At 37.2% G+C, this 11,946-nt stretch overlaps 1 protein-coding gene across 1 annotated transcript in view; it reads right to left on the bottom strand.

Annotated features, from left to right (window-relative positions):
- Positions 1 to 801: 801 nt before the first annotated feature.
- Positions 802 to 11,946, bottom strand: part of FERMT1 (fermitin family member 1) — a 62,745-nt gene continuing 51,600 nt past the window's right edge. The window contains exons 14-15 of the mRNA XM_027840426.1: positions 5,829 to 5,970; positions 802 to 1,048 (exon numbers count right to left, since the gene is read on the bottom strand). Of these exons, the coding sequence (XP_027696227.1) occupies positions 875 to 1,048; positions 5,829 to 5,970 (316 nt within the window). The 3' untranslated portion in view covers positions 802 to 874. The remainder of the gene's footprint in view (positions 1,049 to 5,828; positions 5,971 to 11,946) is intronic.

The following is an 11,946-nucleotide window of genomic DNA, read 5'->3' as shown; positions in this document are numbered from 1 at the left end:
AAACCAAGGCCTCAAATTATGCACAACTTTGTCCTTTGTGACAAATAGGCTAGTTATATATACTTTAAATATTATAATTCTAATCCACAAACTGAAATATTAGGAGACCTGATACGTAAATGATACTTATTGAAGTTTGACAGGGTTATGGTCAAATTGTCAGTTTGTGTCAGAAGAAAACGTTTCAAATATGTTTGTTACTACATGAACCATATGGTCCTAGGGCCCAAGTGTCAAGTTAGGCCTTCAGTCTTGAGGCTTGTACCTTGAGGCTGAAAGATGTTTATTTGCCTCATCTGGGTGTGGAGTCAGGGAGATAGGCATGAGAGAATCTGATTCTCTATGTATTACTCGTGAATTCTAAGTTTTCTTCTCATTTTTGAGCTTCAGAAAATGAAAATACATCACTCAAAATTTGTTGGTAAGTTCTAGCTCCTCTAGAAATCTGACAGAATCCTGGGTGGAATCATCTCAGGATACCTCACGGGAATGACACCAAAGCATTTGCTTCTCAGTCTGTGTAAGAACTGCTTTACTTTATCTGCATCTTCTTTCTTCATTACTCTGCTGCCACCTTATGGCTGAAATAAAACTTTAGGTCCTAATGTTCAGGTTCAAGTAATTTCACCATAGAAAATGCTTCAGGGAGGAAGGGTGTGTGCTTGGGTTTATGCATCAAAGATGTGGAATCAAGTGACTAGTAACAAAAGAGGGTGTGAGAGATTTAACATGGGAAGTATTCCAGGATTTATACCGTATTTGTTATATTATTCTATCTGTCAGGAAGAGTCAAAGGATAAAAAAAAAAACCCACAAAAAACCAAAAACCATGATATGGTTGTACTGTTTGCAAAGGTCATCCAAGTCAGCTGTTTTACTCCTGACCTCCTGTTAATTTGTGGAAGAGCTCTTCATCAAGTGTTTCATTTTGGTCTTTTGAGCGGGTGGATAAGAAGATATAGCCACCAATATATTCATGTACTATCTTGCAATCTGCACTTCGGCAAGTGAAAGCAAAAGATAAATTTTGGTCAAAATCTATGGCAACCTGGAAAAAAAAATGTAGAGCACAAGTAAGAAAAAATCTACACACACAGATGGGCAACCATATATTATACTTCAACCTCCTGTTAATGATTATTTAGACTCTGGTTTCTTGTGAAGTAGGCTACAAACAATTTAGAACTGACTTAGTTAGCTTTAAAAAAAAAAAGACCACGGAATTACTGCTCATTTGGTGCCCTCTTGTGGTAGAAAAATAAATTCTGAAAGTCAGCTGTACATATAGTCTCACAAATCTAATTGTAATGCTTGTCCCTCTGAATAACAAATCACAGGATGCCAGTTTTCAAATCTTGATTACATAATCAAAAGGACTTTAAGAAGGAAGGGGGTAGCAGAAAATTGACTTATGTTTGTCTAATGACCTGGATATCATAGAAAGTTGCTGTGATGTCATAGTAGTTGAAATGCCCAGAAACTTATAAGCAAGAACATGAAAAAAAAAAAAAGTAATAAAGCCCATGGCCTCAGATGTCAATGTGTATACTCAAATTCACAAAGTGAGTATCAAGTTATAGTGCCTAATACAAAGAGACATATCTAAACTCCTAAGTAGGAGGGATGAGATCCTTGACTGAGTAAGACTCTGAAGAGGTATATTTTAAATGGAAGGAACAGGATAGGTAGCACTATATTAAGGATATGTACTAATAAGAGGAAAATCAAGGAACCAGAGGGTCAAAACCTGGAGAAAAAGAGTTGGAGGAAGCCACTGAGGCAAAAGTAGAACTAACGTTGTGTCACTGACGTATGCCACAGACTGTCTAAAAAGAAAAGGCAAATAACAGAAGAGTGTTTGGGAAATGGGACACAAGTCCAGCTCAGCCGCCATGATACAATGGTAATGATAGGGAACTTCAAGTATTTGGACATTTGCTCAAGCTCTGTCAAAATCAGGAGAAGCTAATAATAGGTAGGGATCCTAGTGCTTAGAATTCTATAGGGGGCAGTCAGTCTGGGAGGCATAAGAAGTTCTCAAGAATACACCAGGAAAAATGATTCTGAAAAGAAAGGGAAAAAAAGTGGGCAGAGTTACGAAGAGGAAGTGGAATGTGAAAGTCCAAGGGAACTCCTTTAATTGACTTAGATTTTAAAAAGACATGTACAGAAAATGGAAACAAGGAGAGATATGAGGTTCACCTTTTTTATGTTATTTAAACTTTGTGAGAAAGGTTAAGCTAAAAATTCATTCCTTTAAATTGCAGACTTCATGCTGGTACATATGAGCATATAATGTGAAATACAATTATCCTCAAATCTCTAAATAAAAAGTCATATCAAGGGCAGATATATGCTATAATGGATAGAGTGCCTGACTTGGCGTCTGGATGACATAAGTATGAATTTTGCTTCATACACATACTAGCTGTGTGACTCTGGGGAAGTCACTTAACATCTCTCAGTCTTACTTTCCTCATATGTAAAATGGGGATAGTAATAGCACCTGCCTCACAGATGCTTGTGTGGATCAAATGAGATAATATATGTAAAAGCACTTTGCAAATCTGAAAGAGCTACATAAATACTAAAGGAAACATGGGCAGTGGAAATTCAAGTTCATAGCAAAAAAAAAAGTCATATCAAGTGAAACTGGAGCCTAACCTTCTTCCTATATTATATGCCACAATAGTTTTTTGAAATAACCTTACCCTTCTGTAAACCAACATTTTTAGGACCTATACTGTGTCACCTGGAGGAATACAGAAATGTTGTATAGTGCTATAAAAATAATGCCTATAGTGCTATAAAAATAATGCCAGAAGAGCTGAAATTAGCAAGGAAAATTAAGGACAATAAAGGTTTTTGTTTTTTGTTTCTAAGCTAATTGGTGAAAAGACGAAAATCAAGAAAAGGAATAAGTAAGACTGTTCAGGGTAGATAAGATGGTGGCAATTCAAGAAAAAGAGAAGCCAGAGCTATTTATCTCTTGTCTGTTTTCTCTGCCAAGGAGGATGATATTTGAAAAGTACTGAACAAAAATGGATCTAGAGGGTGGAACTAAGAGTAATGGGTGGAAAATGCAAGGAAGATTTAAGGCTTGATGGCAAAGATAAGTCCTGACAAACAGAGCTATCCCAAGCTCTATTAGGTAGCCTCAAGAGCAGGTGGAGTTTTATTCCTTGTACATCTTTAAGTAGAGGTTGGAAAGCCACTTATCTAGCAAGTTATAGTGCGGTTTCCTCAGGGTATGGGTTGGATTAGATGACGACTAAGGTCCCTTCTAATGCAAATTCTTTGATTCTGTGAATTGAAACCCAACATATTTAGGGAGCTATCCTTAATGAATTCAATGAATGAATGAAAAAGAATTTGTTAAGCACTTACCATGTGCCAAGCACTGTGCTAAGTGCTAGGGATTCAAGTCACCAGTCCCAAATAAAATAGGCTACTGAATGAACTGCAGGATGTCATTCTAAGCAACTGTCACTGATCTTTGAAAGACCATGGGTAATGGCGTAGTACCACAGTGATATGTTTTCACTGACAAGGAGAATAATCCTTGAACTGAAAAGTACTCAACAAAAATGTCCCTAGAGCATACAATCAGGAGTAACAGAAAAACTAGTATTCCAATTTTCAAAGAAAGAGGAGAGACAAGAGTCTACAAAGTGTAAGTCAATGAGCTTGATTCCAATTTCTGGAAAAATTTTGTCATGCATTATTAAAGGAGTGTTAATGAAAAAAGAAAAGGAAGCAATGATTCCAGAGAGGAAGAAAAGCATCAGAGATATCATTCTAGACTAAATTAATTTCTTTTTTAAAAACAGGTTAATATATTGGAAGGTCAAGGGAGTGTTGTAGATATAATTTACCTAGACTCTAGCAAAGCTTTTGACAAAGTCTCTTACACTATTCTCATGGAAAAGGAGAAAACTAGGATACATGACGGTATGTTTAGGAGCATTTACAACTGGTTGAGTGGCTAGATCCAAAGAGTAGTGATTTAGTGGAAAGAGGTAGACAATGGAGTGCTCCAGTGATCTGTAATTGGTCCTGTGCTATTTAATATTTTAGCACTGACTTGGATAGAGGAACAGATAGCATGCTTAAAAAAATAAGTTTGCAGATGACACAAAGCTGGGAAGGAGAGCTAACATGCTGTATGACAGAGTCAGGATTCAGAATGATCTTGACAGGCTAGAAAGGTTAGCTAAATCTGAGGTAAATTTAAATTGGATAAATACGTATATACATATAAGCTAGGATAGAGTGCCCGGCCTGGAGGCCGGAATACTCATCTTCCTGAGTTCAAATTTGGCTTCAGACACTTACTAGCTGTGTGACCCTAGGCAAGTCACTTAACTCTGTTTGCCTCAGTTTCCTCATCTGTAAAATGAGCTGGAGAAGGAAAGGGCAAACCATTCCAGTTATCTTTGCCAAGGAAATCCCAAACAGGGTCATGAAGAGTTGACCATGACTGAACAACAACTGAAAAATACATAAAGAATTATTCTTGGTTTCAAAAAAATATCAAGTATGTAAGATATTTGATATATAAGATGGGGGAATTATATCTAGAGAGAAATTTACCCAAAAAAGATCTGGGGATTTTAGAGGACTGCAAGCTCAATATGAGTCAACAATGTGACTTGGCATCCAAGAAAGCTAATGTGAACTGAAAATACATTAAGAAAGGCAAGGTGTCCGGAACACACAGGTGATAGTCCCATTGCCTTCTGCCCTGATCAGACCACATGTGATGTATTCTGTTTAATTCTGGGCTCCATGTTTTATTAAGGATATTGATAAACCAGAAAGTCTCTAGAGGAAGGCAACCAAGATGATGGAGGGCTTTAAGATTATGCTATGTTGGGATCAGTCGATGGAATTGGGGATGTGTAGTCTAGAGAAGAGAAGACTCGGGGGACATGATAGCCGCAAACAGGTATCTAAGAGCTATCATATGGGCACAATTAGGTTTGTTCTGCTTGGCTCTGATAGGAGAACGAGAAGCAGTAGGTAGAAGCTGGAAAGATACAACTTTAGGTTTGAGGAATAGAAACAAAGCTTTTTCTAACATTTAGAGTTGTTTCAAAGTAGTGGGATTCCGGAAGTACAGGGCCTTCCCCTGGACTGGAGGTCTTCATATGATGGATGGATGGATGACCACTTGAATGTGTTGTAGATTAGATTCATGATCAGATACAGCTTCCCTTCCAACTGTGAGATTTTGTGATTCTTTTTGAAATGCACTGATTCTGTATTAAGGCCTAATGATTATGGGCTCTTAGTGTTAACAGGCTATCTTTTCCAATCTGTGCAAGTAAGTCTTTTAACCAATTTTTTCTTTCATAAGTAAAGTTATTTTTAGGTAGACAAATAGGGCTTAAGGCTCAAGACAAAAGAATCTGTTGGCGGCTACTCAAGAACGTGTGTTCTAAGATTAGTTTTATGTCAGTTATACATGTTATATTCATCTTTGTGAAGTGATGAATCTAAGCTTTCTCATAAGCTTATACTGAATGAATTAAAATTAAATATCATGTACAGCTCAGCAGTTTTAGGGAGCTGGAGATTCTATATGTTCAAAATATGAATTAAACAATTTGGCCATGTCAGTTCAGTTATTTTTTGGTCTTTACATGTTTAAAAAATTGCCCAGAATTAAATGTGATTATTTTATATACAATTACAAAACCTTTGTGGTTTTTTAGCTTTTGAAACAAAAGTTCCTCCTTTTAAAACCATCTACGGTTCTCTGGAATAATACATAGTCACAGACCCTACATCTGTTTAGGAGAGAAAAAAAAAGAAATTATTTTTACCTGACGGATTTCCCAGTTTACATTCCACTGTTTCATATTTGCAAATCTCCATGTTGTAATTGGATCCCCTGTGGCCATATCTATCCTAATTAACCTATTATATGAGACTCCAAGAAGATCATCTTTCTTGCTTCCTTTAAACCTGGAAAAATAATGATCGTATTCATTAAGAGAGCAAGATCCAATTGCAAACCATTTCATAACAGGGAATGTTATATAAATGATTCCTACTCAAGTCTCTCTTCTTTGGAAAAGACAAATGAGATACATACATTTCTAAGTTATTCCATTGGGATTATAAAAGGCTGAGACAGTTCATCAACAAGTCCTAGTGAAGTATACCTTTTTATTGTTGTATAAATTATATGAGAAAGAATATAATTACAAATTCATTCCTTTATGGCACACAAGAACAGATGTCAAGCACCATTACCCCCCCAAAAATTCCTATCAGAGGAAAGAAGGGCAGTGGAAATTCAAGTACATATAAGAAAATGTAGTATTAAATGAAGTGTAACTAAACTCTTTTTCCTTTGCTATATGCCATAATATTCCTTTAATCTCACCCTTTTGTATGTCTACATTTCCAGGACATGTACTGTCTCACTTTCCTATGCTTCCACTTACCTTTGGTTGGCAAAATGGAAAACTATAGAAGGTGGAGTACAGAATCTTTAGCTCAGTGGCTGCAGGGCCTTCTTGTGTCTGAATACTATTATTGTGTGCAAACATGGTGAATGCTCCTGGTTCACATATTTTGGAGAGTTTGATAATCATAAAATCACTGCACTTAGAGTCTGTCAGGGTATACTATTACATTAATCACCAAATCAGGGTACATTAATCACCAAAACAGTAGCAGATTATGTGTGGTGGGAGAAAGGTAGTGAATAGGTAGGGGATGCAAAAGAAAGAATGAGGGAGGGACTAGCTGAGAGAACAGCCCCTCACCCCAAAATAATTTGGGTCCCATTTGTTTGAGGGGGGAAAAATGGGGTACAAGCCCAAGCCAACACCTTTGCCCCTTACCCCAAAAAGAATTTGGGTCCTATTTGTCTACAAGTCCTAGAGAAAACCCCACCTTGGACTCTCCTTGAACTCCCACTTGGTCATGGAAGTCTCTAGTGTTCACCTGAGGCTATAATCCTATCAACTAGCCTTTTCTTATCACCTATGCCCAATCTCCCAATACTATTTACCCTTAACCCAGCCCAGCCCTCCACTGTCTATTACCTCTCAGTGGCCCCCAGCTACTTCCCACCCTAGATCCTCCCTAGACCCCTCCTCCCGTCTCCCCAGCCTATAGGCCCCTCCCATCAAGATACCCCTTCTCCCATACCTCTCCTCCAGTCACCCCAAACTACTTGGCCACTCCCATATAGATCCTCCTTAGACCCTTCCTCCAGTCACACCAGCCTACTGGCCACTCCTAGATCCTGCCCACAGTCTTTCTGTATATAAGGTCCATCTGGCCTCCGTTAGGGTGCTCAGATTCTTTTTTGATACAAATGCTTAGATTCCTTAAGAGTCTGGCCAAGAGGGAGGATCTTTAATAAACCTTGTCTTTGGCTGAAAGAAGGCTTGGGTTGAATTCATTTGGGCAGGACCTGCATCTCTTGTTCTCAATATTTTGGCGTCCCAGCACCCCTGAACCTCAACAATGGGATACCTTCCTTGGGCTAGTAGGATAACTCTGCCTCAGGGAGATTAACTCCAAAGGAACATAGCAGAATAACAGAACAGCTGCAGGCTCACTTTTACATTGCTGGGATGAGTTAAGAATGAGTTAGTTATTTCTTGGAAACAAGGGAAAAGAAGATAAGAAATAAACTTTAGATAGGTCTTTTCAGGAAACAGGACTGGCATAGATCCCCTTCAGCTATCCCTGCTAGGGAAGAGTTGTTATAGATAAAGCAAGGGATGAAATCAAGTTTTTGAGAAGAGCCATAAACATCTGTAGACTATGCTTTATGTAAAGCCAGGACCTGAACAGCCATATTTATCACTGAATAATATACTTTTGGACCCAAAATGAACATTAATGATAATCTAGCCAAACCGTATCATTTTACACGAGAGAAAACTCAGTGCTAAAGAGGTAGATTGGCCAGTGCTAGAATCTGGTTCTCCTAAATTCCAATCTAGTGCTTTTTCCACTATATGACAAAGAAGATAAATGATAGGGCAACTACTTGTTTACAGTAGTAATCATAGGATTTCTTTAAATATATGATTCAACTTTCAAAAGGTTTTATTAGCACATACCTTTTCAGCAACATAACCTATTTCATAAAGTTAGGCATTCTTATAGGATCTAGCTGCCTTTCTTTTTTTTTAAACTTAGGGAGGTGATATTAGTGAAATGTAAAGAACAGTAAACTGAGAGTTGAAATTTAGGTTCTTTTTAAATCTCATTTATGCTATTATCTATCAGTGCTTCTTAAATTGTAGGTTGTGATTCCATATGGGGTCATGAGAAATTTGACAACAGTAAAAGATTTCTGAACGCCCAATGAACAAAAATTAATTAAAAATCAAACGTAATAAATCTGAGGTGTTTCTGGCAGTGCTTGCTTTCCCTTGTTGCATCAAGCAACTTCATTGCAGCCTTGGTTTTGAACACAAAGCATCCACACTTGCACTGTGCATGCCCTCAGGCCACACAGCACCAACAAATGCAGCCTACAGGGGAAAAGCTGTGGGCAGTAGAAAAAATTTAAGAAGCCCTGACCTTGGTCAAGTAATTTAATAACTCTGTGCTGCAATTTTCCCATCTCTTAGCTAAGGTTATTGGACACAGTTGGAGTCAGGGTGAAAATGATGTAAGAGGAGATTGGGAATGGGGAAAGCTAAGATTACCTCCTAGAGTTAAGAATCTGTGCTTAGGAGGAGAGGACATCTAGGGTATGATCTGACATTTGACTTAGATTTTGGGAAAGCAAATCTCAAAGGGCTCAGAGGAAGAATAGTTTCAAATTGACAAAATTATACAGAGGAAGTCAGCCCAAGATAGATGGGCTGTTCAAAAATGAAATTCTGGAGTCATAAAAACAAACAGTTCCAATGAGGAGAAAAAATAGGATTTGGCCCAAAAGATCAATGTAGATCTGGAGTGACCTCACCAAACAACTTAGTTTTAAAATAAAGAAAAGTACAGAAGACAGAAGCAAGTTCAGTTAACAGAGGGTGAATATAAGAAACTCAGAGTGTGTTGAAGTTGTGAGAAGCAGAAAACAATTTTTTTTTTTGGAGAAAAGGGTGGATCAAAGATAGGAAAATACTTCTGCTGGGGGTGGATCAGAAAATAATAACTGGCAGCAGAGAAAAGGCAGAGCTGCTCAACTTTCATTTGGCTTTTCTTATCTTTGCCAAGGAGAATGACTTTTGCATTCAAAAGAACAACAATGGTTAACAGAAAGTTGATAATCAAGATTAGTAATGAGTTAGTTAGAGAACTCTTAATGAACTCAAGTCCCTTGACCCAAATGAACTACGCCCTTCGTTTCTGAAGGAGCTAGCAGATATGACTGTTGAACCACTGTTGGGAAGCATTGAAAGATGGTAGAAGATGGGAGAGGTGTCACTAGATTTGAGAAAAACAAGTGTTGTCCCTATTTTCCAAACAGGGAAGAGAACAAAATCTGCCAAATACAGCACAGTAAACTTAAATTCAATTCCTTGCAAAATCTGAGACTAGATCATTAAAGAGATGGTTTGTGAACAGCTAGAAGGGGAAGTTGTGATTACAAGGAGCTACAGTGACTTCATCAGAACAGTTCATGCCAGATTAGCCTCATTTCCTTTTTTGACAGGGTTATTAAAGTGGTAGATGAGGGGAATACAACAGACACAATTTATCTAGATTTTAGAAAACATTTCATAAAGTACTATATACCATTCTTGTGGAGATAAAAAAAATATGGAATAGATGAGTGTAATTTGATAAGATTCAGAACTGGATGGACAACCAGACTCAAAGAGGAGATGTTAATGGTGGAATGTCAACAAAGCAGGTTACCAGTAGTATCCCAGGAACCTGTGCTTATTCTGTGCTATTTAAGATTTTTATTGATTAGTTGAATAATGGCATGAATAACTTGTAGATGACAAAATTTGGATAGCTAACATATGGGATGACAAGGTCAGAATCCTAAAAAATTTTGACAGACTGGATTGAATCCAATGAAATGAAATTAAATAGTTATAATGTTTTTACATTTGGATTCAAGTATAGGATGGAACGTATCGTTAGACAGCAGTTTATCTTAAAATAACAATAACTAGGTGTTTCAGTGGACTGCTAGCTCAATGTGACTTGGCAGTGTGATGTGGCAAACAAACAAACAAGAACCTAATAAAACCCTGAGTTATGAAGAGACACTTTACTTCATGAAATAAAGAGGTGATCATCCCACTGTTCTGTGCCCTCATCAGACCTCATCTAGAGTATTCTGCTCAATTCAAGGTGTCAGTTTAAGAAAGATAAAAATAAGGTAGAGAGTGTACATAGGAACCAACCTGAGTGGTGAAGAGTTGAGTCCATATGAGGCTCAATGAAAGGAACCGGGACCATTTAGTTTTTAAAAGAGAAGACTGGGGAAGAGCAGATTATAACTTATTTCCAAAATATTCGAAGTGCTGTCATGTGGAAGGCGGATTGTGCTTGCGCTCTTTGGCCCCAAAGACCAGAACCAAGAACAAAAGGTAGAAAGTGCAAAGACGCAAATCTAGACAATGTCAGGAAAAGCTTCCTAACAATTAAAACTGTCCAGAATCGGAATGTGCTTCCTTGGAAGCCTGTGGTTTCTTCCTCCTTGGAGGCAGAGGCTGGAAAGAATTTTTGCTTTATATAACTTAAAGTTTACATAACTCTATAAACTTCATATAACTTATATTATATATTAGAAACTATATAACTATAACTATGGGAGTTCCTTATGGGATGGGTTGGACTAGATTAGATGTTCTTTAGTTTTTTTGTGTCATAGACCCCTTTGGCAGTCTGGTGAAGCCTGTGGAACCCTTTTCAGAATAATGCTTTTAAATGCATAAAATAAAATAATAGGATTACAAAGGAAACCAATTATACTGAAATATAATTATCAAAATATTTTCTAAAAAAACACAATTTCACAGACTCTAGGTTAAGAAACTCTGGTCTACTTGTTTCCTGGGGCCCTTTCCAATTCTCCAATTCTGTTATTCTATAGTTACACAATCCCTTTTGGCTCCAAAGCTTACTTCTGTGACCACGGGCAACAAGCATTTTACTGCTCTGCCTGGTTGAAAAAAAGTCATTTTGTGACCACTTGACTATATATACATTTGTTAAAAGGGAGGACTTTTTTTTTTTGGAAAGAGATGGTGGGTTCATTGATAATAATGAGTATGCCAAAAAGGCATCGATAAAACATTTTTAAAGGCAGAGAAAAGTAGTACACAAGGAAACACAAGTAGAGTGATTTTGTTACTATCTTGTTAAGTAATACACATGTATATTTCTTAGGGCAGCTAGATGGTACAGTTGATAAGAGTGCAGGCCCTAAAGTCAGGAAGACTCATCTTCAAATCTGGTTTCAGACACTTACTAGCTGTGTGACCCTGGGCAAGTCACTTAACCCTATTTGCCTCAGTTCCTCATCTATAAAAATGAGCTGGAGAAGGAAATGGCAAACCACTCCAGTATCTTTGCCAAGAAAACCTCAAATGGGGTCATGAAGAGTGTAACACTACTGAAACAACTGAACAATATTTCTCACAAAGCAAATTACATACAATAGCATTCAAAGTCTCAATTCTCATTTGTTGCTCCTTGTACACTGAAATTTTTGTCAGTGACTGATAAGTTTATAGTAAAAAGTATATTTTATTTTATATATTTTATATAAATTATATACATATAATTATATATTTTATATATATTTATTTTTTACTGATACTTCACATGGCTACAATGGAAATAAAGTACCTAGAATACTGTGTAAAGTCATACCATGAAATAAGGATGCCCTGCCTGTTAAACAGTGTCTTCTCTGCCATGTTGTGAAGATCAAATGCAATTCCATAAGTACTGATTCAACAAGACAGTGAGGAGCTACTATTTGCTTTTAGGAAACTA

This window comes from Vombatus ursinus, unplaced genomic scaffold (genome assembly GCF_900497805.2).
Source record: "Vombatus ursinus unplaced genomic scaffold, bare-nosed wombat genome assembly UNPS02014841.1, whole genome shotgun sequence".
NCBI classification, from domain to species: domain Eukaryota; kingdom Metazoa; phylum Chordata; class Mammalia; order Diprotodontia; family Vombatidae; genus Vombatus; species Vombatus ursinus.
This window is presented reverse-complemented; position numbering and strand designations above follow the sequence as displayed.